The sequence below is a fragment of the Punctularia strigosozonata genome (genome assembly GCF_000264995.1).
Source record: "Punctularia strigosozonata HHB-11173 SS5 unplaced genomic scaffold PUNSTscaffold_13, whole genome shotgun sequence".
NCBI classification, from domain to species: domain Eukaryota; kingdom Fungi; phylum Basidiomycota; class Agaricomycetes; order Corticiales; family Punctulariaceae; genus Punctularia; species Punctularia strigosozonata.
The window spans coordinates 115,341-139,957 of NW_006767445.1; the positions used below are offsets into that span (position 1 = coordinate 115,341).

General features: G+C 59.1%; 5 protein-coding genes across 5 annotated transcripts; 4 read left to right on the forward strand and 1 right to left on the reverse strand.

The window, feature by feature from the left end:
* Positions 1-960: 960 nt before the first annotated feature.
* PUNSTDRAFT_127828 (uncharacterized protein) lies at positions 961-3,167 on the forward strand (the record flags this gene model as incomplete). The annotated part of the gene is made up of 15 exons (XM_007387107.1): positions 961-1,011; positions 1,071-1,196; positions 1,278-1,362; positions 1,426-1,437; positions 1,506-1,530; positions 1,602-1,669; positions 1,724-1,736; positions 1,802-1,908; positions 1,976-2,011; positions 2,083-2,143; positions 2,213-2,353; positions 2,413-2,433; positions 2,498-2,572; positions 2,657-2,841; positions 2,921-3,167. 15 exons carry the CDS (start codon positions 961-963, stop codon positions 3,073-3,075), a joined length of 1,161 nt encoding a protein of 386 aa, XP_007387169.1. The 3' UTR covers positions 3,076-3,167.
* A 689-nt stretch (positions 3,168-3,856) lies between these two features.
* On the forward strand, positions 3,857-8,112 carry PUNSTDRAFT_127829 (uncharacterized protein). Its single transcript, XM_007387108.1, has 7 exons — positions 3,857-4,296; positions 4,445-4,840; positions 4,904-5,149; positions 5,201-5,336; positions 5,394-6,476; positions 6,538-7,172; positions 7,243-8,112. Exons 1-7 carry the CDS (start codon positions 3,905-3,907, stop codon positions 8,048-8,050), a joined length of 3,696 nt encoding a protein of 1,231 aa, XP_007387170.1. The 5' UTR covers positions 3,857-3,904; the 3' UTR covers positions 8,051-8,112.
* A 186-nt stretch (positions 8,113-8,298) lies between these two features.
* On the reverse strand, positions 8,299-15,171 carry pks3 (polyketide synthase; the record flags this gene model as incomplete). The annotated part of the gene is made up of 19 exons (XM_007387109.1): positions 8,299-8,684; positions 8,749-8,906; positions 8,962-9,359; positions 9,412-10,602; positions 10,656-10,819; positions 10,875-11,036; positions 11,088-11,128; positions 11,182-11,465; positions 11,516-11,674; positions 11,729-12,966; positions 13,024-13,583; positions 13,650-13,894; positions 13,956-14,040; positions 14,106-14,189; positions 14,255-14,378; positions 14,448-14,529; positions 14,612-14,858; positions 14,924-15,057; positions 15,118-15,171. The coding sequence occupies 19 exons, from the start codon at positions 15,169-15,171 to the stop codon at positions 8,299-8,301; spliced, it is 5,796 nt and encodes a 1,931-aa protein (XP_007387171.1).
* Positions 15,172-16,148: 977 nt separating this feature from the next.
* On the forward strand, positions 16,149-18,686 carry PUNSTDRAFT_54789 (FAD/NAD(P)-binding domain-containing protein). The gene is made up of 8 exons (XM_007387110.1): positions 16,149-16,539; positions 16,614-16,739; positions 16,809-16,883; positions 17,027-17,224; positions 17,298-17,565; positions 17,767-17,961; positions 18,037-18,234; positions 18,467-18,686. The coding sequence occupies exons 1-8, from the start codon at positions 16,426-16,428 to the stop codon at positions 18,571-18,573; spliced, it is 1,281 nt and encodes a 426-aa protein (XP_007387172.1). The 5' UTR covers positions 16,149-16,425; the 3' UTR covers positions 18,574-18,686.
* A 1,059-nt stretch (positions 18,687-19,745) lies between these two features.
* Positions 19,746-22,701, forward strand: PUNSTDRAFT_145831 (MFS general substrate transporter). The gene is made up of 14 exons (XM_007387111.1): positions 19,746-19,915; positions 19,994-20,069; positions 20,134-20,341; positions 20,415-20,543; positions 20,607-20,736; positions 20,817-20,911; positions 20,979-21,116; positions 21,182-21,236; positions 21,307-21,454; positions 21,544-21,594; positions 21,658-21,722; positions 21,796-21,911; positions 22,032-22,200; positions 22,354-22,701. Exons 1-14 carry the CDS (start codon positions 19,759-19,761, stop codon positions 22,509-22,511), a joined length of 1,695 nt encoding a protein of 564 aa, XP_007387173.1. The 5' UTR covers positions 19,746-19,758; the 3' UTR covers positions 22,512-22,701.
* Positions 22,702-24,617: the final 1,916 nt, after the last annotated feature.

Consider the following 24,617-nt stretch of genomic DNA (forward strand, 5'->3'; position numbering starts at 1 on the left):
CGTCCTCCGTTCATCGTAAGTTACCACGAGTGTTGTGTTGACGACGTGGACGTTGTTGCAGGCACAATACTATGGACCCACCTGATGTGAAACACTTTCGTGATGTGAAACATTCGCGAATATACCATGCTCCCGGACATTCAGAGGTTAGTTAGAAATTCCATGACTCGCTCAAAGTACAGGATACATGGTCGTAGAATATTCAATCTGTAGGATGAGAGGACGATTATAGAAAAAAGAAACAAGGCCGATTTGGACGAGTTGATCGCGCCTTAGAAGTTGAGATCAGTCTCGGGTGAGAGGATCGTGTGAGCTGATGAGTGAGTACCTCGTGAGGTGGTTCAAGAACATATACGGGTAGTTAATATCCTGCCCGATTGTCTGCAAAATGTCTACAAACCTTTGCACACACCAATCCTTTGAATGAGCAGCTCACGAAGTGACAACAGATTTACAGCTCCGACCCAGATGCCAGTGCGCCGGGTTGTGGCTGTCGAAGGAGCTCGGGCAGCTGCCGTGGCTCGGCCGACGGTCAGAGTTGCATCCGGCAGACCGGCTTTACGTGACCTTCCGTGACCGACTGGAACTTTTGGCGGGGGTCAACATCCCTCACCGGCATCTCTCTGGCAGAGTCAACACTGGATAGAAATAATAACGGCTTCACTATATTTTACAAAATATGTATATCTATCTATCGCCGAGTTTTCAAGAGAATTGAACGCGGAATAAGGGAGAGCGTACAGAAGTGAAACGCGCGTTTCACATCAGGTGGGTCCATAGTATTATTGGATGTCGGAAGCTTTTTAGCAATTGGACCCGCATCTAAGGATCTAGGGTCGACGTCGCTTAGCTAGCGTCGTGATGGCAATAAGTTCAGGGCTGGTTCAGCCTGAACCAGCCCTCCACGCACTCATGACGAGGAAGAGAAATGGAAAAAGACCTCCATCTCTCTTCCTCGTCATGAGTGCGTCGGAGGCTGCGAGCCTTGAGCATATCGTTTCGGTTGCGCAGGTTAGTGCTGGCACATGCGACGCTCGTCGACGTTTAACTTATCGACGTTGCTATTGCAGACCTATGTAGCATGTGAGACATCTCCTCGGTTTGCCAGCGTTGTGCGGTATGTACTGAAGACGGCGCCGGCGTTAGGCACTACTAGCATCTTGGTTTGGGACTGGTTGGCGTGTTTACCGCAGGAGGTGCGCCGTGATATCGATGCTTGATCTCATCCAACTATGCACCAGAGCTGATCTCCGATTTCTCTCTGTGTGCGCATACAGTACCAATATATTTGGAAATCGCGATGGACGCCGATCAAATTCCTGTACATGATGGTCCGGTACTATACGTTCGTCGTGTTGATCGGTGAGTCCACACTGCACAGCTGGATGACTCGTCGTGGGCTGACCGGTGGCATCTGCCGAACAGTGACAGACATTTGTGAGTTATCGTTCCCGGAGATATCCGCATGCCATCCAGCTCACATCAATCGGCACTCCTCCTGCAAGGGTTCTTCGGGAACTGGTCTGAAGCGTACGTGTGCCACCTGCGCGGTCGAAGGGGTAGAACGCGTTCATCTAACTTCCGCCACCCATACCTCGCAGAGATTGCGCGCGGGACCTACCCATATTACCGGGCATGGCCGTCCTCAGCGACTTTTGCGTAGAACTGGGCGAGTAGATCACCGTTGCTCCCTTATCTCGTTTTTGCTGACGATGGTCAACAGTACTCGCTCTTCGGTGAGATCGCTCCCCTCCCGACGCGTCTCGCTCTCTACCGTCGCTCATGCCATCGTGTCGCACAGAGTCTTCGCGCTATACGACCACGACTTGCGCGTCGCCGCGATTCTCGGAGTTCTCCTCGCCGGCTTCCTCGGGACCATGATAGCAGTACCGGTCCTCGCTTTCGATTGTGAGCTTTGGGTTTCGATCCGCGAGGAGAAATTCGTGCGCTCACGCCATCTCGGCATCTCCTGTAGACGTCAGATTACCTTCGTGGCCGGGTCCATGTTTAGGTACGAGCACGGCGTTCGCAGGCCTGGACTCTTGGAAACGAATACTCACTACGCGTGGGTCCTGTTGGCAGTCACGGGCAAGGCGTCGATAGCCGGCCCTAAGTTCATCATCGCGTTCTACGCCGCGCCCATGTCCGTCTTCATCTCGTCTTCTCCATACCTTGATCGAGATGATGCACGGCTGACGGCGTATATGATCAGGGCGTTCGACTTTATCGTCACGGCTCTCACCCTTTATCGCGCGTTCTTTTATATCAATATCAAGCAGACCAGATCGTCTCTTATCACGACTTTCATCCGCGACGGCGTGTTCTATTACGTCGCGATCTCCGCCCTCAATCTGTGAGTACCTCAGCACGGCGTCGACTGGTTTTATGATCCTTACCGAACGTATACTGCAGTATCAACGTGATTTTCTTCGTGTACGTGACGATTCACCCCTCCACTCCAGGTGCGGGGCACTGACGAAGCGTATTCGTCCACCAGCCAAGCAAACAAGTTGATAGAATCCATCAACGCGCCCATGAGCATCCAAATCTCCATGGTCCTATCCTGCCGACTGTAAGCCCGCTCATCCGCTCACCATCTCTTCCTCTCGCCGTTTCCGCTCTCTCCACGTACTCACACTTGTCGTCTCCTCGACAGCATCCTCAGTCTGCGCGCGACGCGCGACCGCCACCCGTCCGCCAAATCGTTCGGCAGCACGCTCCACAAATGGTCAGACGATTTTCACATCACGCAGCCGTCCGACACGATGGCGTCGAGCATGACGCTCTCGAGCCCAGCCCGCGCCCGCCGCGCGCGCGACCGGAACGAGACCGAGACCGCCGGTGAGCCCCTCCCCCGCCGGCCAAACTCTTCTCCCCTCCCCCCCTTCTGTGACCGACGTGATGATGTGACCGTACGCAGGCGTGATGGTGCGCTTCGACGACGACGAACTGCTGCACGCCCCGGATCCGGAGATCGACGACTCCGAGCGCGGCTCGCAGAGGTGCCACTCGAAGGACCGCGTGTGGGACGGGTCGGCGGATACGGCCCCCGGCTACGTGTCCGACACGAAGTGACCGCCCCTCTGGCTCGAGAGAATACTCGCCCAAAATCGGTCAAACGACACCTCATCTTTCAACCGAACGTAATCATCATCTTGCAAAACCATCGCCCCCGTACAAAAGTTGTGCATAGAAGTGTGTTTGTTTTATTGGGACTGTATATAATAACGTACGTTTCTGTAGCATCTCTTTTTGTATATAGTCGTTCCGCATGTTGTTTGGTCGTTTACGTCTTGTCGCAATGCTGTCGATTATAGGCTTTTGACCATCATAATGTTCTGCTCATAGATGCACCCGAACGCAGGAGCTGTGTGGATGCAGGTGGTCGGATGAGTCGCAACCATATGTTTCGTCTCAGTCGGTCGGTCAGACCTAGGCTACTTATAGCTGGGCTCACGGGAAGTTCATCTTTTTTCCAAGCGTATGTCTCCTTGCGCTATATAACAGCACAACACTGCGAGCAAAGTAAAGCTAGCCTCTTACGAGAACGTTGAAAGAGAAGAGACGGGGCCGATAGGAACAAAGCGGGCATCGTCGCATCGTCAGGGCGAAGCGGCCAGACAGGGGCTACTTACCAAATCGGGATGGGGCTCGCTTGATCGCCCCGCTAGTCCGCGCGAGTCATGGTCTCTTGTCCTGCCGTTGCCCTCCCCAGCGGCGACCACCACCCCATTCACGCATCTGTTACGCACGACCACCATACAATCATATATCTATTGCGCTCCCCAACCTGCATTGCTTTCTTCTTGGCTCCTTGTACGACCTTATCACGCCCGCCGCCGCCCCTATCTCACATCGCGGGCGACGAGCATAATCAACAGACCCAGGTTTCGACATTCGGTATATGGCCAAATCCAAGAAGAGATATGTACGGAACGATGCTGCACTGAAGGAACAGCTCCTCGTCGATCTCGACTCGCCCGCCAGCAAGCAGTCGAGTCTGCCCTCCAGCGCGCCCGACTCGGACGCGCCGATCTACCGCCACCATCACAACCCTCACAGTGACTTTGCGGAGGCAGCACAGCCGGAGGGAGCTGGGGAGGCTACTGTGCAGGAAGAGGGAGAGTTTGAGCGCGCGCTCGGCGCGCTCCAGTTCGAGCCGTCGCCGGTTGCGGAGCGGATGGGCGGCGGCGCGCCTTGGGAGGGCGGGGCCGTGGTCGACGCCGACGACGAACAGCTCCAGGAAGATTCTAGCGCGCTCCAGCTGGGGCACACACGTTCGCCCGTGCTCGCTCCGTGAGTACCGTCCTCCACCTCGTGTCACTCCGCGTTTGGGGCGGCCCCCCTCCATTTCTCGCCCCGAAAGCCTATTTAGGCGTGCCCCCCTTATGTTCTGCCCCCCTCCTCGCCGTGCCGCACGCTGACGACGATCCTTCGTTTATAGCGTGCAGACCCCGCTCGACTCGCTCTCGCGCACGATCCGCGCCGCGATCCCGAGCCCGCCCCGCGTCTCGCGCCCGGTCTCCTTCGGCTCCTTCCTCCCGCCCTCCGCCGCGCTCAACCCGTCGCGGAGCACCGCCTCGTCCTCGCGCAGCCCCGCTCTGTCGTCTTCGCCGGCCGGCAAGCGACGCGGGTCGAGCGCGGCGAGCACCGATCCCGCGGCGGACCTGCGCGGGTTGAGCGTCGAAGAAGACGTGTTCGTGATGGACGAGGACGGGGGCGAGGAGCAGCGCGAGTCCCGAGGCGGCGTGCGGTACCCCGGGACGGGCGCGCCGGCCGAGGAGGCGGACCCCGTGCTGTGGGCCCGCTGGGACGAGTCCATTGTAGGCCGTCGGCGCCGGTGCGTATTCATCTCGTGCTCATGCGTGCCAGATTGCTGACGGTCCTTCTATATCCCCTTCAGATCGTTGCTGCTCCTCGGATACGACACCGGGATACAGATTTGGGACTGCACCGACCTTGGCGCCGTCTCCGAGATGCTCAACCTCAAGTCTCCAACCTCCTCTTCCGCTGGTGTTGATATCGAACACCCCATTTATGCGACCATATTGCCCCCGCCCTCGGCATTGAGACCTGCAGCGACCTCGAAACGCGATACAAGATCGACTGAAGATCAATACGCCGACGCGCGACCTTTACTTGGGATGCTGTACGGGGTTTTCCTCTTGATCATAAACAGCCTCTGAAAAACCGCCTTCAGATCATGCAACGGCAGAGACTACAGCGACGACGCGCTCGTGATCTACTCCCTTCGCCGTCACGGCGAAGTGACGCGTATCCCGTTTCACGGCCAAGGCGTCGCGCGGGTCGAAGCCAGCGCGGAATTCGTTGTCGTCGTACGCATCGTCTCCCCTGACTCCACGCTACATCCCGCTCACATCGATCATGTTTAGAGTACGATCTCGCCCCCGACGCTGCACGTCCTCTGCTCTCGCACCTTCACGACTTTACAGGCCATCCCATCCTCACATCTCGCACCCCCCTTCGCGCACCCGCTCGCCCCGCGCGTCTCACGCTCCATCTCCATCTCCGTCTCCGTCTCCAACGCGTTCTCCCGCACCCCGCCCGCCGACCCGGCCCCCACTACCGCGGACGACGCCACTCCCTTTCGCGCCAATATACCCCAGCCTGTCTTCTCGCTCTCCCATCGCCTTCTCGCTTATGCCTCTTCCCCGCCGACGGCGCCAGAAGGACCGAGGCCTTCTCCGCCGCTTCAGCACCCTTCCTCCTCCGTCTCTGCTTTCGGGATCACGCAGGCTGATATCGGAAATACGGCGTTACGCGTTGGAGGGTCGGTTTTTGGTGGGATGAAGGCGCTCGGCGGGATGGCGATCAGCGCGATCCAGCAGCGCGCGGCACCTGCAGAGGACAGGGACAGGGACAGGGACAGGGACAGGGGCCGCGACCGGGAGAAGAAGGAGAAGGAGAAGGGCGCCGCGGGCGTGTCGAAGAGCGCGCCTAGCGCGATATCCGCGGAGCCGATCGTGGGGATCAGCCGGCGGACGTCGACGGGCCCGGAAACGAGCGCGCCGTCGTCGTCGTCGACGGCCTACGTGTCTATCGTGGACCTCGCCTCGTTGACGTTGACGAACGACAAACGCGGTCGGTCGAGACTCGACCCGTTCTCCCGCTTCGTCGCGTGGCGCGATCAGCCCGTGTCTGAACTCCAGTTCGCGCCGGACGGGACGACGCTCGCGGTCTCGCGCAGGGACGGTACGGTCGTGCGCGTGTTCAGGGTCGGCGCGATCAAGGTTGCGAGTCGGGACGCGGAAGACTTCGAACCGGCGGCGGTGTACGAGCTGAAGCGCGGGCGGACGAGCGGCGTCGTCGAGGACGTCGTCAGCGCGCGGGACGAGCGCTGGATCGCGATCGGGACGAGGGCGCGCACCGTGCACGTGTTCGCGACGAACCCGTACGGCGGACCCGCGGACGATCGGAGTCACCTGGAGGGCCGGGTCCGTAACTGCGTCGAGTTGGTACGTGGCCGAATGGACGCGCGTCGCCTTGGTTTATATTGATCGACGTTTTTCGTGGTAGCAACCCCTGTCGACGGAGCTGTCGCCCCTCGTGCGCCTGCGCGCGCCCAAGCCCGGCGCGCAGGACCGTCCGCCGCCGCCGCCGCTCGCCTTCTCCTTCGTCGACCGCGCGCACACCGCGCTTCCGGGGCACCTGCTCCCCCCCGCGCTCGCCGTGCCGAGCGCGTCGCGCCCGCGAACGACGTCGACGGCCTCCGCCGCGTCGCCCGGGCTCCTCCCGCTCTTGCCGTCGCACCCCGCGCTGCGCCGCCCGCGGAACTACCAGGACGTGCTGCTGTTCGACCCGGCCGACGGCGTGCTCAGCCTGCGCCGCGTCGTCGTCGAGAAGCGCGCGGCGGATCACTATCATCACCGGTTATCGCTCACGTCGCTCCCCGCCGCGCTGCCCGTTCCCGGCAGCGTGAGCGCGTCCGTCCCGGCCGGGTCGCCGCGCAGCTGGGGCAGCCGCGCGAGCCCGTCTGCGGTGGACGCGGCGGCGGCGGAGAAGCCGGTCAGGACGGAGCTGTACGCGAAGGAGAGCGTGTGCGCGACGTGGAATCTCAGGCGGGGCGTCGATTGGGGCGAGATACGGAAGAAGTGGGCGGACGGGAAGGAGGGGGTACCGGCGCGGCGCCGTGCGAGGACGCCGCGATCCGAGTACGTTGTGTTTTCCCTCTGATATAGCGCGTTTACACGCTGATGTCTGTTTTTTCTTGGTATGGTGAAGGTGGCTGGCGCAGGCGGAGCTGTCGACGTTCTCGCGTGCGCCCCGGGTGCTGCCGCGGGCGATATATCTCTCGCACCAGTTCTCGTTCTTCGCGCTCGGCGAGGACTACCACGCACTCGTTCGCAGGTACCAGCTCGATGTGCCAGTGACCAAGGTCAGTGTGCGGCGCGATGTCCAGATTGTCGGAGGGAGCGGAGGAGGAGGAGGAGGATTCGACCAGACGGCGTTCGCGCAGGACTTCCATGGCGGACCGTCGTCGTCATCCTCCGGGTTCGACGAGCCGCTAGCGTCCGCGATGTCGGCCGGGCTGGATTACGATAGCAGGAGCTCGCCGCCGGTGCTGCCCATGTATCCCAACGGCCTTGGAGGCGGCGGATCGTCGCTGCCGAAGGGATATGGCGTCCCGATCCGGTCGATGGCCGCAGGTCTGAGCGATGGGATGAGCGAGGGACTTGGGCGGTTGAGGCGCGAGATGGGCCGGGTGCGGTCGCCGCGGATGGTGCCGGTACAAGGGTCGGAGGGACCCGTGCCGTTGGAGTTCGACGAGGTTGACGAGGAGGACTTCGTGGCGCCCTCGGTGGCGAGGAGGCGGGCGCAGACAGCGACGGAGGAGGAGGAGGATGTCGCGTGGAAGGGTTGGGAGGCGGACGATATGCCCACGATCGAGGAGGCGGAACGGTTCGATGATCTAGTAGTAGGGTTTATGGATGAGGAGCAGGCGCATAGGACGGTCAGGGTACGCGCGCAGCAGCAGACGCCGACCCAGCCGACGGAGGCGAACAAGAAGGTGAGGAGGAAGAAGTGGTAGAAGTAGGCAGTAAAGCAAAGATGTACACTCCTTTGAAGAAGCAAATGTAAGCTAGGTGTCAAATGTCGCGCTCAGCGTGTCGGCGAGGATTGCCTTGCTGCATCTGTCATCAAAAGACGGCAAGCTCTATTTCTCCACAGAGTACATCTAACGATTCCAGCTACCGCGCGATCACAAATACTGTCCTGAATCCAAAAGCCCAACGATACAAAGGTTACAGTACAACACGAATAAGTTAACGGTACACTCTATTTGGACTTCTCTAGATGGGATAAAAGATCGTTGAAACTGATGTCCGCGAGCAACTGGACCTGGGTGACATGGAGATACGGCTTCAACGCGAAGGCCATCCTTCCTGCGGACAGCGAATCCAGGCCGTACGCCGTGAACGGCACCTCGGGCGTGAAGTCCTGAGGATCGACTTCCAGGAACTGGAGCACGAGCTCTCTAAGGGAAACCGAGGGATCCTCCAGCGCAACCGGGTTCGCGGTTTCCGGTACCTTGACCATGTGGTCGTAGAAGTGTGAGGTGCCGAAGTCGCGCTGCATGTGGTACCAATCGATGTCCGGAACGTAGAGCCAGAGCTCTCGATCGGCCAGGAGGCGAATCCCGTCTCCGATGCATTCGCAGATGCCTGTGGATGTGATTGATCGTCAGCCCAGCCACCGCGATGTGGATTCGAATGACAAAGGACGTACGTCGACTGGACATCGCCCAGGATACCCAGTGTTGTAGGCGAGCATCTGGGTCGAAACCATCCGCGTTGCTCATGATAGAGGTATCGAGGAGCGCCGGCGCGGTGATCGAGAATGCGTTGCGATAGGGCCGGAGTATTTCGTCCACGAGGGTATTCGCACTATACGTTCATGATGAGCGGGGTCCGAACAATCAAGCAAGTAGGTTTGCCTTACCTCCCATAGTTTGTCTGTCCTGCATTCCCGAAAAGGCCAGTCGCAGATGATGTCGCGACCAAGAAGTCCAACTGTTCAAGGGGGTAGAGTGCTTGCAATACTTCCAGTGTCTTGACCTTGGGAATCACGGCAGCCTCGTAAGTCTCTTGCGTGTGATCCCCGAACGGCATGTCCTTCAAGACCATGGACATGAGTATGATGCCGCCAATCGGCGCGGAAATGGAGTCGAGTAACGCTTTCGTCTGGTCGCTTGAAGTCGAGTCTGACGACTCTAAGCGCAAATGCAGATCCTGGAGACCTTCGAGGTAGCTAAGCACGCGCATAGCGTTGATATCTTTCTGCCGTTCCAAAGACTTCCGGCCCGAACGCGACGTGATCACAATCTCGCGAGCACCATTCTAAGAGAGGCATCAGATCGCGACAAGCGAAGATGTGTGAGCAGGTACTGACCTCGTACATCCACAGGGCGCAATGTATTCCCAAAGAGCCAATCCCACCCAAAAGCAGGTAGACTTTCCTAGGGTCAAAGAGTGTCTCCCGAGGAAGAACGACGGCATCCTGGACATAGGATGCTGGAGGTTGTCCCTGAAGCATAAGCTCAGGGGGAGCAGCAGGCAGCCGGGGAAGGAGTTCTGCCAACGAATCAGCGAAGGCCCATGGTTCGCGGAGGAGATATTGTGGAATCTCGTTCCATAAGAATACCGTTGCTGAGGGAGCGGCAGCGTTACGGAGGACCTGGAGGTCCGCGGGCGCGGTTGACCCCGATATGATGTAGTTGCAAGTGGCGATGGTCTCCATGTCCGATAAACGCAGCACGCTGCATGCGGTTTCGGTTTTCGCTCCGAGGCACCGCAAGGCCCAAGCAACCGTTTGACCCAAGGGAGTATCGCAATGGGTCACAAACACGCGAGAGCGAGCCAGACGTGACGCGTTCTCCAGAGCCCGCGATCCGAAGGCAAGGCCCACCACTGTAATTGCGTGTATCAACCCCACCGCCGTCTCAGCAGGTCCGGACGAGATGCGGTCTTTCACCGCGAACACGTTGTCTTCGTGTGCCAGCACGTGGCTGGCAACTGGGGTCTTGGAGAGTCCTAGCACGACGGTGCCAGCTGGAAGGTGCGACGAACCGGTCTCGACGACCTCTCCGCAGAAGCTCAGAAGCTCCGCGGTCGCGCTGCAACAGCTGGTGATTTGGACGAGCACCTGGTTCTCCTGCGCGCGAGGGAGGGACACGGGTTGCATACCCTCCTGTCTGCGTACCCACGAGGTCACGGGTTGTGACGAGCGTCCAGTGGGGGAAGGCAATGATTCGAGTTGCGGGATGAGCACTTTCCCGTCGTCGGTAACCTTCAGCTCCGGGTGGTCGATGGGGAATATGTCTTCGATGATGGACGGCACCTCTTCCAATGACCAAATAGGGTCGAGAACGACCAAGCGCGTGGTGACCTTGAACAGCTCCCTGGCGAGTGAGCGCACGAAGCCGCGCGCAGCTGCACCATTCGGCCCTTCGATGGCGTAGAAGAACAAGGTCTTCACTTCAGCGAAGTCGACAGCTTTCAGAGCGGTCTGCAATTCCATCTCGTGTCCGAGACGGAACTCGAATAGCTGGGTCTTGTCCAGGGTGCTCGGTCCCGAGTGAAGCTGCAGTCACTGTTGAGCTTATGTCGTTCGCTCTGGTCTGAGCCGTAACATACCTTGGCCTTGTCGACGACGTGGCCCGTTTCTTCGAATGTGCAGTCGTAGCGAACCAACGGCGCACCGGTGATGACCATCTCGTGCCTCGCCACCTCGAACCCGGATAAGGTGATGAGAGGCCGGCCTTCTACAGTGAGAATACTGTAGTCGATCGTGATATGATCTGACATAACGTGTCAGAATTCCTGGCTGGCAAGATAGACAGCAAAACGTCTCACCTGGTGCCCATGCACGGATCTTAGTGTGAGCGTAGACTTGGTCTGGGATCGAAAAGCCGGAGTCTGATTCGTGCAGCATCACACTGGCGACGGCCGAGGGCAGATAGTAGGCGTTGGGATCCCAGTTCCCGATGAACGCGGGATGGACCATGAGATGGAGGCCTGAAAGTTGGTCAGTTTGGACGGCGTCATTCCAAGGAGGTCAAGACTTACAGGCGTCGAGAATCGCGGGGTTGACAACGTAATCGCTCCACCTGAGGCATGGATCAGCGCCTCGTACATTATATTGGGGGACGATAGTTCTCACTCTGCAAGGTCGTCCCCGAAGCCCCGGACCAGAGACAGCCCTTCGTCTTGACCTTTGTAGCATGCCACAATTCTCCGGTAAAGGGGACCGTACTGGGCGAACGTGGCCAATTGCTCATAGAATCCTATGGCAGGGTCAGCTGGCGAGTAGTCCTGAGCGTGAAATGTAAACTCGCCTTCCATCTTGAACTCGGAGCAGCGGTTGATGATAGCGGCCACGTCCACGGCCGGTGCTTCGCCGCATGGCGTCGTGGACATGTAGCCTCCCGCATGAAGACGCCTCGTCTGAAAATGTCGTCAGCTTACTGGATGTGGCCGTGGAGCAAGACACAGACCTGACTATAAGACGACTCGTCGTTATCCGATAGCCGGGAGCGGACTTCCCAAAGGTGACCATCAATATCCATGTCGATGTACAGCAGCTTCGAGGACAGGATCGGCAGCATGGAGTGGAAGCGCACGTCGCGCAACTCGCGGGCACCAGCCTCAAATGCCTGCGTGAACTTTGTCAGCATAATGCGGAACGATGTACCTTGAGAGAACTGTACCATTTCGAGGAAACCGGCGGCGGGCATGATGGGCTCCTCGCGAATGATATGCTGGGCGAGATCCGGGTGGGTCTCCGCGCTCACGCGGAGTCGCTTTCCGGTCAAAGGGGCGTGGCGCGCTTTCCTCGACCTGGCCACCATCTTCGAGTCTTCCGGATACAGCGGAATGCGTTTGGGCGCGAATGGGTAGGCAGGCAAGGACAGGTCAATGGACGCAAACGAGCGGCCGGTCAAGGCCTCCATGTCGATAGAGTTGATACCGAGCACGGAAAGCTGGCCGACGCAGCTCAAGAACGAAGACGCCTCGTCGTACTCCTTGATGATCTTCGACCGGCGCATGGGGCAGACGATGAAGCTCGGGTCGACGCCCGCGCTGATGACGTACGACGACAGTGCGGGGTGTGGGCTGATCTCGACGAACTTCGCGGTGGGGTACTTGTCGAGGATGGCGGCGATGCCCCGGTCGAACAGCACGGGCTGGCGGGTGTTCTGCCAGTAGTAGTCCGCCGTGATGGCGCCCCCGTCCCAGAACGCGCCCGTCATGGAGGAGCAGATCTGCACCTGCGTTTGAGGCGAGCACGCGCCACCATAGCGGGAGAACACGTCCTCCACCTGCTTGACGTACTGCTCCTTGCAGACCTCCATGAGCGACGAGTGCACCGGGATGTGCGTCCTTATCCTGCGTGCGAAGATGTCCATGCCCTGCGCGACCTCCACCGCCTGGTCGACGTACTTCACGATCCCCGCGAGCGTGACCGCCTCCGGTGCATTGTAGCACGCGATCTCGAGCTTGCCCCGCGGGTCTGCGCCGGCCAAGACGCGCGCGATGATCTCGTTCGCCTGGTCCGGGCCGCACGACACCGCGGCCATGGTGCCGTCGCAGCTCGCGGCGACGGCCATCGCGACGCCGCGGGCGATCGAGAGCTCGACCGCCATCTCGCGCGAGCACGCCTTGGCGGCGTAGAGCATCGTCGTCTCGCCCGCGCTGTGGCCGATGACGATGTCCGGCCGGACGCCGACGCTCTCGAGCAGGTCGACGAGCGCGACCTGGCAGACGGCGAGGGCGGGGAGAGTGAGCTCGATTGGCCAGGTGTCGGGGAGCGGGTCGCGTCCGGCGGCGTCGCCGAAGAGGCCAATGTCGTCGATCAGGGACAGGCCGGTGACCTTCTTGTAGGTCTGGTCCATGGCGAGGACGCTTCCACGGAAAACGGGGTACTCATTGAAAAGCTGCTTCCCCACTGTGATGCAACCTCTCAGTTTACTGTTTTGCTCCGGATATGAGGGATCTGACGTACTATTCAGGTGTTGTGGGCCTTGGCCGGTCATGACGTATACAATGGGCGACCTCGCACGCTGTACGAACGTTGGAGCCGCGAAGGGAACCTTGACGGAGCCGTCGGGAAGACGGACGGAGAACGACCTCCACAGCATCTGGCGGGACCGGCGAGCGCACAGAGCCGCGAGAGCCTGGACGTCCGAGCTCTGTTCCGCGAGCTTGGCCACATCCGTCGCGATCTGCGCCGCAGATCGTGGCGTCAGGCCTCCGGTGAGGAGCAGCGTCGGGGTGCGAGCCTTAGCGGGCACGCGGTAGGTGGGCGGCGGGGTCGGAGGCGCTTCGAGCACGGCGTGGCCGTTCGCGCCGCCGATGCCCGAACTGCAGATCGAGATCAGGGGAGGTTTGCCGTTCATCGGGCTCGGGAGGTGCGCGACGTCCGTCGGCACGCGGAGGCGGTACTCGTCCCAGTGGATGGACGGGTTCGGGTTGACGAGGTTGATGCTCGGCGGGATGACCTTGTGCTTGAAGATCGAGCACACTTTCGAGAGCGATGCGAGGAAGGCGGTGATCTCGAGATGGCTGCAAATACGCGTATCAATAAGACCAAGCTCGTCGGCGAGGATGGGACAGTGGGGAACGACTTACCCGATGTTGGCTTTGACGCTGCCAACGAGGAGGTCGTCGTCCCGCTTGAAGGCGTCCCCGACCCAGTTTGCCTCGATCGGATCGCCGGCCGCGGTGCCCGTCGCGTGCATCTCGACGTAGCTCACCTCAGAAGGCGATCGGGTCGTGCTCTGGTACGCGCGCCGCATCGCATCGCGCTGGCCTTCCGCGACCGGCGCGTACGCGGGTGCGGCCGAGCCGTTCGCGCTGATCCCGGTCCCCAAGATCTGGTGGCCCACGACGTCAGCATTTTAGATGGATGACAGGGAGAAAGAAAGAGGGACCCACCGTGGCGTGGATCTTGTCGCCGTCTCGGATCGCGTCCTCGAGAAGCTTGATAACCACGACCGCACCGCCTTCACCGCGCGAGAACCTGCGAGAGTGAGTTAGTTAGCGTTGCGGCTCTGTAAACGATGATGGGCGGGCGGGGGCTCTTACCCATTAGCGGACGCATCAAACGGCTTGCACCGCCCGTCAGGGGAGAGAATGGATCCTTGACTATACTGGAACCACTCGACGAACCTAAACGGGTAGTTCAGTTTCCGTCAGTACCGTGAGAGAGCGCGCGCCACAGAGACCGTACGTACCGGACGTTGATCTGGCAGCCGCCCACCACGGCGGCTTCGCACTCGCCCGCTCGGAGGGACTGCACTCCGAGGTGGAACGCGGTCATGCTCGAGCTGCATGCGGTGTCTGTAGGAAGCGAGGGGCCTGTGCAAAAAGCGAGCGTCAGAGACAGATTTGATTTTTGCGGCTATTTGTCTTGGAATGAAACTTTACCGAGGAGATCTAAATGGTAGGAGATCTTGTTCGCGGCCATGCACGGTGCGCCGGCAAACGAGCCCCGGAGTTCTAGCTCATCCTAAACGGAAGATAGCGATTTCAGCGAAAACGAAATGCGAGGACAAGACACCTGGAGCGGGATTATATGAAAGCGGGCTTACTGCGTCTCCCAGCGCGGTGATGTCGTATGGAAGGCTGGCGGCGAAGCAGCCCACGTTTCGCCCTCGGTAGTCGATGCCCGAATCGAGGAGCGCGAGGAACGCGAGCTGGATGAGCTTGCGGGTGCCGACGGTCATGCTCTTGGCGTCCTTGCCGGTGATTCCGAACTCGAGGTGATCGAACAGGTCGACGTCCTTCAAGAACGTGCCCGTGTCCGTGATGATCTTTCCGAGACCACGGCCCTTCCATCTGGTACAGGTGTCAGTGATGTGAGACGAAAAAGCGTCCAAGGATCGGTGAACGTGATTACTTACGCGTCTACGTTGAATCGGCTTTGAGGTATCTTCTCGTAGGCATCGCAGCGTTGCATCAGGAAACGAAAGAATTCATCGTGGCTTAGGTTATCTTCAGCGGCCGAGCCACTAGGGAGCTCGGTAGCGATGCCGACCTAGAAGGGGAGATCGGATTGAGAGACGATGCGGGTACATGCCATGTGAGGGTGACGTACGATGGCGATGGGTTTCTGCGAAGCGGCACTCGTTTGTGAGGAAGAGGAGGCCATTGCTTCTTTGTTATGTGGGTTGGCAGAAGGGGGAGTGGTGCACAGGGAATGGAGTACCGAGGTGGATTGAGGTTCGCAGATTATATACGTCTCTTCTCTCTTCCCTAACTTCTTCTCAGCTTTGCATGTATCCCAAGCCCAGTAGGTCCGGTCAGGAAGGGAAGGCAAAGGGGAGGCTGTGATAACAGGCGCCGATAAGTCTCAGAAGTCAAAGATCAATCTGCCCGCCTTGTGAAGGGGGGCGGGGGAGCAATATCGGTGCAGAGTTCCGCGCGCGGGCACATCTGTAGATGGGAGACTATTTCTGTCCGTGGACAATTGGCCCCCTCCGGCACTTGGGGCGGAGCGAGCCGCGTTCGTCGCGGGTCCGACACATATCTGGCTCGCGCGGCCCCAGATTCGATCAAGGCACGCACGCGTTCCTCCTCCTCTCTTCTCCGAACGAACAGCCACGCGCGTGGAGTGAAACGAGCCGCGCACATAGGGCTGAGCAGCAAGTGACCGTGAACGCGACACGTTCCATTCATTACCACCAGCAGAGCCTCAAGTGAGTCAAAACCCGGCGCAGGAAGCTGATGGAAAGCGTGATTAGAGTTGCCCCTCCCATGACGATCAGGTGCTGCAGGGCGTATAACAATGGAAGCATCAGAAGGGCGAATATAGAAGATGATCAGGGACGTTGAAGTAATGCATGGTAACGCGCCCGGATTTGGACGGCCAAGTGAATCGAGCAGGAGGCCGGGTGCGTCGGCCAGCGGCGCTGATGCATGTGGGAACGGAACGAGGCGCAGAAAGGGAGAGATCCATCATGTTCTCTCTTTTTTTTTCTGAGTCGCGGCGGGCGGGAGAGGGGGGAGGCGTGGGCCAATCGCGGACGACGATCAGGGAAGGAGGGCAGGCTCTTGGCTGCGGGAACACCCGGGCACACGGTCCGTGGCGGTGCTCCCGGTACGCTTTCTCACCCTCCCTCCCAGTTCGGGACACCTGGGACTCCCGTCCATGCAATGATGACATTCTGGAATCGGGCGGTGATGATACCGCCCGCCCGCCCACAGATCATAGATGGGGACACGGCCCCGGTATTTTTGTTCTGGCTGCTGTGTCGCATCTACGGATGATATAGCTCCCCTGCTACTGCTGCTGCTGCTGCTGCTACACGCTTCGACACTCGACACGTTTCTCGGAGTACCCGTTCATCCAGACTCGGACCTTGCATAGCACCGTTACGCCACCATTGCCCTAGCAGTATACAGCATGTCTGGGTCTGAATCGCCGAGCGCTACGCCGCTGCATATCATCGTCGTCGGAGGCGGCCTCGGTGGGCTGGCCGCTGCGGTGGCGCTACGTCGGCAGGGACACAAGATCGAGGTAAAGACGGATCTATCACCCCCGCTCATTGCTTACGAATAGATTGCTGAATTAACTGCTGCGGTTTCGAACAGGTGTTCGAGGCTACGAAGGTGTTCAACGAAATCGGAGCAGCCATCGGCACGCCGCCAAACGCGGTCAAGATCTTGAACGCGCTCGGATCGAGCGTCGAGCGCGTCCAGGGAGTGGAGTACTGTGGAGTGAGAGAGCGTTTACATGTTCTTGGTGTCCGGTCCCCCCCACTGACCGCGATCTGTTCGCCGTTTCAGCTATCTTCCTTCAACTTTGACGGCGGTGCGGGCTACACGGTCACGCTAGGCAACATCGCCGAAAAATACGGCGCGGTAAGCCTTCCCCTCCATCACCGATCTCCTCCTAGCCCCATCCGTCCTTCCCGAAACATAGCATCAGCATCCAAAAACGCTGACAACGCCTCACCTTCTCGCGTACCCTTGTTCCTTCGTCCTGTTACGGGCGACATTTTCAGAAATGGAACCTGTGCCACCGCGCCGACATGCACGACGAGCTCGCCCGGCTCGCGTTCGGTGCCGAAGGCGACGGCCCGGCCGCGCAGCTCCACCTCAACTCGCGCGTGCTCACCTGCGACCCGTCCACGGGCTCGATCACGCTCGCCTCCGGCGAGACGCTCACCGCCGACCTCGTCATCGCCGCCGACGGCATCCACGTACGTGAAACCACCCTCCCTCCCCTCGCTCTCTCGTTCCCCCATCCATCGCTCATCTGAACATTTCGTCCAGTCGAACCTGCGCACGACCGTCCTCGGCCAAACGGTGACCGCCCCGCCCTCGTCCGTCGCCGCCTACCGCTGGATCACCTCCGCCTCCGAGCTCAAGTTGGACGAAAACCCCGAGTTATCCTGGGTGCTGAAAGACGGGCCCTCCGGCCCGCGCGTCGTCACCTCCGCCCCGGGCGACTTCAAGTGCATCTTCGTGTATCCCTGCCGCGGGGGTAAACTCGTGAACGCGCTCGGGATCCATATCGACCGGAGGGACCAGAACGCGGTCGGTACGGTACTTTTTTGTTCGTTCGATCGTCGATGGGGCTTTTCCCACCTTTCCTTCTGCCCTCCCCCCCACCATCAAAGAGATCTATCTACGCGCGTCACCATCTCGCGCGTATCTGCATCTAACCACCCCTAATCTCTGTTGGTGGCTGAAACGTCTGGGCTGCAACGCTGACATCACCCCCATCTTTTCTGTTTGTTAGATCTGTACGTCCCGGCGACGACCGCGGAGATGCTCGACCTTTACGCCGACTTCCACCCCAAGTTCCGCAAGCTGCTCGCGCTCGCCCACGACGGCGACGTCGGGCTGTGGCAGCTACGTTCGCTTCCCAACCTTCCAACGTGGATCAACGGCCGGCTCTGCCTCCTCGGCGACTCGGCGCACGCCATGCTCCCCAGTACGTTCCCCCACCCCCTCTTTCTCTCTCTCTCTCTCTCGGAATCTCACGCTGGGTGTCTTTTGGTGCGGTTAGCTCTAGGCCAGGGCGCGGCGATGGCGCTCGAAGACGCGGTCGTGCTCGCCGCCCTGCTCCCGCCAGGCACCCGCGCCTCCGACGTCGCGTCCCGGCTCAAACTGTACGAGGCGCTCCGGAAGGACCGCGCGGAGTTTATCAAGACCGAGTCGCTGGAGCAGATCACCGTGCCGCAGAAACGTGGGTTATACTATCGGAGTGCGTTTTCCGCCCTCCCCGTGTTCTCTCTTTACCTCTCTCCCCTTCTCTCTCCCTTTCTCTCTATCTCTCTCTCTCTCTCCTCCTCTCTCTCTTTCCATTTCTCATTCCCGCGTATCATCTTCTTTTCCCTCTTTTGTCGCCCGCCGTGTCTTTTCGTCCCCCCCTCCCACCTCCCGTGGTCACCTCTTCACCATAATCGGCTGCTGACCGGGCTTATCGGTATATATAGCGCCTGAGATGCAGACGAGGGTGATGGGACACGATGCCGCCCAGGAAGCGCGGGAGGCGCTGGAAAAGGAGGAGAAAGCCCGCATAGATTCCGGATCTGTCGCTTAGAGGCTCAGAATAAACTCTTATTCATTCGGTGGTGTGTCATGGGAAGATTTGGGTGTATGTTTTACGTAGTGTTTACAATATCACCATCGCGACGAACGACCGCGGTGTCTCCCTCCATATCTCTCTCTCTCTCTTCGTAATCGGCTGCGGCTCAATCTCAGTGCTCTGTGCAAACTCAAGGGCGGTGCAAGAAGAAGGAGAAGAAGATAGATGCAAACGTTGCCGTTTAGTGTTACGCGAGATCTCGTCGCAGCTCCGCCAGCGTGCGCGTGCGCCGAACCAACGTCGCGGCACACACTCTTGACGCATTATCTATTTTTTTCCCATTTTATCTGCTCGCTATCAGCGAAGGAAGGCGCGAGGCGCGTGCTGAGAGGGGAAGAGAGGGGGGCTCATTGTTTGTGAGAGCCCCATCAGAAAGGAGCTTGACCCTCATATCAGAACGAAGTTTGCAAATGGCTTATGCCATCGGGCTGCATGGTGTGAGTTGATCAAAGCGTGTGTGGATTCGGGGATTGAATAGCTTATGACCGACTTTGCGACCCGCTTGAAACCTGGCCTCCTCCTACATATTCACTCTTTTGGTGGAATCTGGAACTTGGAGCCGCCGGGCGACAGGGGGCGGCGATGCTGTGTCGCGGTCAATTATGGGTCGAACGCTAATATGTAACGGGGGGTCCAGATCGATCTGCGGGACCAATCTCCGGCATCTCAGGATCGCGGAGATTCGGAGATCCCACCTTGGGTGAACGTGTGCTCGGGGTCCGTCCCGGCCACGCGCGCACGGGATCAATCGATCGCGCGCACCATCCAATCCGGAAGCAAAGACTTTTGCAGGACCCCCCCTCTCAGATGTCGCATTTTTTCCCATCTGCCCGCGTTCGGTAGTCTTCCCTTTCTGTCACGGACCGCCACACTGCGGCGAGGTCATTCGCGCGCTCAGACGGGGGCGGGCGGCAGAATGCAGGCCTGTCGCTCCATCTCCTGCGTCGAATTCTTGCGCGTCGCCAGGTCCATAACCCCCCCCTTCCCCGCGGATGGGACCATCAGCCCGCCGGCGCTCGTCCAATACACTGAGCCCTGCCTCTTGAGCTCGAACGCTACGGCCTGTAGTTACTCGTGCTCGCTGCCCTTCTTTTGCACCTTCCGCTTCGACGAAAAGTAAAGAGCCAGGAGCGACCAAGCATGGCCTCGAAGCAGCACTCCGTCTCGCAAGCGCAAGAGAAGGACGTCGCACCGATACCTGTGCGATCGACGGTGCTCTCTGGATCCAAGCTCGCGATCGCCCTGGTTTCCCTATATGGCTGTCTTTTCCTCGTCATGCTCGACCAGTTGATTCTCAGTGAGTGCATACAGTCGAGCTTTCCCAACAGACATCCTTTTTTTTCGGTGCACAGAGCCTGACCGCATATATCCGCAGCGACATCCTCCCCGCACATCGTCTCGCAGTTCAACGCGCTCGGCGACATCGCATGGATCACGACCGCCTACTTTGTGTACGCCATCCGCTTCCGCTTCTCCGTCGCGTGGAATGTATGCTAACGATATCGGGTGTTGCAGAGGCCAAGCCTCGACGACGCTCATGTTCGGCAAACTCACCGCCCTCTTCCCCACCAAACTCGTCCTCCTCTCCTCCATCTTCGTCTTCGAAGCCGGCTCCGCCATCTCCGGCGCCGCGCCCTCCATGAACGTCCTCCTCTTCAGCCGGACCTTGCAAGGCATCGGCGGCGGCGGGCTCTCCGTGTCCACCTTCGCCACCATCGCCAACGTACGGACCCGCCGCACACACATGATCGCGCGTATTTTGAGTCGCTGACCGTCTCGTGTTGGGACGTATATAGATCACGACGTTGAAGCAGAGAGGGTGGGCGACCGGTCTGGTCGCGATGGTCTTCGCGCTCTCGTCCGTCGTCGGCCCGCTCGTCGGCGGCGCCTTCGCCGACTCGAGCGCGACCTGGCGCTGGTGTTTCGTAAGCTCCCTACGGCCCTTATGCACCTTCTCCTCTTCTAACGTGTGTATGCTTATTATTTAGTACATCAACCTGCCCATCGGCGGCCTCGCCTCGCTCGTCCTCCTCCTTGTCATCCCCTACGCGCCCGCGACGCATTCCCCGCCCGGCGGGCTGCGGTGGTACCAGGTGCTCAGCAAGATCGACCTCTTCGGTGCGTCCCGCGGATCCTTGCCATCTCTCCCTCTAGTATATCTTGATCAGCTCACAAAATGCTTCCTGTTTTTCTTCCAGGCTGCATACTCGCGATGGGCGCGACGGTCTGCTTCCTCGTCCCGCTCACCACCGGCGGGAACGTCTTCGCCTGGAAAAGCGCCGTCGTCTGCACCGTACGTCCTCCCCTCCCCTCCCCTCCCCTCCCCTCTCCTCTCGTATCTAAACGCCGCATATATGCAGCTCTTCCCGGTGTCGGTCGTGTTCTTCGTCGCGCTGATGGCGTGGTGCCGCTATCGCGGCCCCGACGCGATCCTCCCGCTCTTCCTCCTCCGGAACAAGAGCATGAACGGCGCGTGCGGACACGGGTTCTTCATCTGGGTACGCGTATCCTCCCCCCCCCCTCCTCTCCCTCCGCCGTGTCCCTCTGATGCACGTTGTTATAGGGAGCGATGATGATCACCTCCGTCTACCTCCCGTACTACCTCCAAGCCATCAAAGGTAAACCGCTCTCCGCTTTCTCCTCGTCCAACCCCGATGCAGGAATTTATTCTGACGAGCTATGGGACAGGCGTCAGCGCGATCCGTTCCGCGGTCGAGTTGCTCCCGTTCATGATCTGCGGCACGGTCGCGGCCGCGATCGGCGGCGCGTTCATCTCCAGGACGGGCCACGTCACGTCTTGGCTCGTCTTCCCGCCCGTGCTATGCGCCATCGGATAGTGAGTTGTGTTTTTTTTTTTTTTCCCTCCCCGTTGGAGCGTGAACAGACTTGGGGGTAACCGATGACCTTTTTCTTGCGTTGCGGCAGCGGGCTCATGTTCACGTTGGACGAAAAGTCGAGTATGGCGAGGGTGTACGGGTACGTGTTCGCTTCTCTTTGTGTATGCCTTTTGAATTCGGGCTAAAATACGGATGCTACAAGGCTCCAGGTGCTCGTCGCGCTCGGCGTCGGCGCCGGGCTGCAGCAGAACCTGCTCGTCCCCCAAAGTTCGTCCACCCCTCGCTTATTTCAACGTCGAAAAAATAGAACACGAGGAATGCTGATGGGACGCGCGGACAGTCATCTACCAGGACAACCCGATCCACTCCCGGATGGGCATGTCCCTCATCCTCTTCCTCGGTTTCATCGGCCGCTCGCTCGCCATCGCCATCGCCGGCGCCGTGCTGCTGAACCGCGTGCGTTTCACCCCTCCCCCCTTTTTTTCTTTTCTTTCTCCCCCCCTTCGTATCGTTTTTTTTTGGCATATCGCAATAGAACAAACGGACTGACGGCATGCGTGGTTCTTGCGATATTAGTTGGGCGCCGAGATACCGAAGACGCTCCCGGGCGCGCCGGCGTCGATCGTGCACGCCGTGAAGAGCAACGTCGACAGCGTGCGGAGTCTGTCGGACGAGTTCAAGCCCGGCGCGGTGCTCGCGTACGCGCGCGCGCTCCAGCCGACGCTCATCATCGGGTTGCCGTTCTGTAAGTTTCACTTCTACCTCTCTCTCGTCTTCACATGTCGTTTCGTGGATACTTCCTACGTTTTTTTTCTTTTTTTGCCCTGGGTTCGCATTCCGGGCTGAAATGACGCGCGCGCTGACTGGTTAATCTCCTTCTTTGCTTGCCGTGTTGCAGCGATCGCGGCGCTGCTTTCGGCGCTGTTCATCAGTCGGTCGATCGCGAAGAAGGCGGCGACGGAAACGAGGGTGCCGCCGCAACCGCAGGACGCCGAGGCGGGCGCGGCGACGCCCGTGGGCGAGGCGGAGATCGAGAAGGTGCAGGAGGAGGCGTAGATTTCGCGCTCGTTCGGTTTTTTGTTTTCCGACTCGGCGTTTTGCCAGGGCTCTATTGTGTGGGTTTTGTGTACGCTACGACTTCTAGGCTGACTGCGATAGATGGTTCGGGACGATGATGACTATACGATTGTTGTGTGTAGACTTGCGCGGATATGCGTGTCGTCAATTCGGAGAATTGGATGTTGGCGTGTGTTTGGGTATGTGCTAACGCGAACATCGCTGGTGCTCCGTGAATGCGGTGTGTACACGTCCTTACGCGACTTCTAGTGCGGATGATTTGACTGTGATGTTCGTCCGGAATGCCGAGTACGACATCGATTCAGAGAATAAGACGCTGCCCCGTCTTTGGGGTACGAACGTGCACGGTTCGTGGTTTGTGTACCGAGGCAACTTCTAGTCCGAGTGACTATCGTCCAGTTCTTGAGACTGCGCTGATCGCCCGGAACGATGACTATGTACACAATAGCGTAGACTTTGACAAAACGCATGGCACCAATGTAGAGAAATCGTTTCGAGTCATCGCTGAGGTGCCAACTCGATGACTCCCGCGTTTCGCGAGTGCGGTCAATGGTTCTAATGCGGATGATCATCTCCCGTGCCGTTTGACTGGCGAACGGCGTCGCGCGTAGGGCTCCCTCGATGCCGATCTCCCGAGAAGCAACGTGCTGCATCTCTCTGAGACGACGCCTCGGAAGGACGTCGTTCTCGCTGCATCACGATCGGGGAAGCCCCACGCGCATCCGCAGTTACTATCTGTCAAAGCCTGAGGGAGAACCGCGCCCGGAAATGTCCGATTCCGAGCACGTACTCCTCTTGCTTTCGTAGCTTGGTTAATGGAGATAGGGTTGCGGCGGACTTTGAGATCGAGTTCGGTTTTACAATTGACTGTTTCTTGGGAAGTAGCAATATCAACATGCTTCCGGAGCAGAGTCGCACAGTTTGCATCATATGTCACTCACAGGTGCTCCATGCTGCCTGTGCATCTGTCAGAGCAGCACTTGCCTATTGCAAGCAGGTGTCAACTCCGGGGTGCGCGGGGAGCAAGGTTCTAGCACATTCGCTGCAGTCGCCTCGGATAGACGTTGCAGACGGAAGCTGCAGTCGACCCACGCGCCGATGAAACCCTCGACGAGCGCGGAACCCTGCGTCGAGGTATTTTCGAGCCAGCTACCCTATGTGGCAGGTCCCATTGGATGCGCTCATCATAGATTCCCGTGTTGATGATGAAGTCAATTGAACGCGCTGAGCTGACCAGTCCAGGCGTGTACAGTCGGAGATAGCAGTATCATGCTACCGTATTCTGCGAGATAGCCTGGAGCATAGGATGTCGCAAGTCACTCCGAGAAGCTGACGCTGGGTGCCCCGCCGAAGTTGATAGAGCAAGAGAAGATGCGAACTGGGTTCACTGCCCATGCTATTTGGGCGATCTTCGTGTGTATATATAGGATTCCTCTTTCTGCTCCCTCACAAATTCCATGCCTGTCAAGGTCTATGGCATCCATGGGCTCTATCAATGTTGAACGATCAATCACTATGACAGACGAGTAGATTCACCACGTCGACCTCTGCGAATCCCTAGCATGACTGCGATCAGGGCGCCGTTCGGCGTACGTCCGGGCGCGCATCGATTTAAATATGGATGACACGCACGTCGGTGGGTGCCATATAGTTGAGGTGATGAATTTGCCAATACAGTATGCCCAGATAGGGGAACCGGAGAAATCAGGTGGCGCCCTAAACTTCGAAGTCTATGTTTAACATGATGGAAGGGCTTCGAAGCTGTACTTACTGAATACGCGCGCAAGACGGGCTGTATTGGTTGCGGATCGAGACCCGTGCATATGAATACGAAGGTCCGATAATGCCCGGTATGTGTGCGCGCGGAGCTGCAAAGAGGCGAGGGTCCCACACTGGGTCCTCTGGTGCCTTGAATGCCCGTAATAATCGTGAGGTGCCTGGATAATCCCGCATCTGTCGCCTGTCCCGGAGGATATAGCCTGGACACGCATGGTCAACCATCTGCGTGTGCCTCGTCCGATCTTCGATGGCGAGAAAACCTGGGTCAGGTCCAGAACGACATTGCTGCTCGATGCCCGGTGTTAC

Bases quoted from the DNA above. Each gene is read 5' to 3' on its own strand.
- PUNSTDRAFT_54789 (XM_007387110.1), top strand. From the start codon at position 16,426: ATGTCTGGGTCTGAATCGCCGAGCGCTACGCCGCTGCATATCATCGTC. The intron at 17,566-17,766 runs GTACGGTACTTT...TCTGTTTGTTAG, and splicing joins GAGGGACCAGAACGCGGTCG to ATCTGTACGTCCCGGCGACG. The intron at 18,235-18,466 runs GTGCGTTTTCCG...CGGTATATATAG, and splicing joins ACGTGGGTTATACTATCGGA to CGCCTGAGATGCAGACGAGG.
- PUNSTDRAFT_127829 (XM_007387108.1), top strand. From the start codon at position 3,905: ATGGCCAAATCCAAGAAGAGATATGTACGGAACGATGCTGCACTGAAG. The intron at 6,477-6,537 runs GTACGTGGCCGA...TTTTCGTGGTAG, and splicing joins TCCGTAACTGCGTCGAGTTG to CAACCCCTGTCGACGGAGCT. The intron at 7,173-7,242 runs GTACGTTGTGTT...GGTATGGTGAAG, and splicing joins GCGAGGACGCCGCGATCCGA to GTGGCTGGCGCAGGCGGAGC.
- PUNSTDRAFT_145831 (XM_007387111.1), top strand. From the start codon at position 19,759: ATGGCCTCGAAGCAGCACTCCGTCTCGCAAGCGCAAGAGAAGGACGTC. The intron at 20,342-20,414 runs GTACGGACCCGC...GGACGTATATAG, and splicing joins CCTTCGCCACCATCGCCAAC to ATCACGACGTTGAAGCAGAG. The intron at 20,912-20,978 runs GTACGTCCTCCC...GCATATATGCAG, and splicing joins AAAGCGCCGTCGTCTGCACC to CTCTTCCCGGTGTCGGTCGT.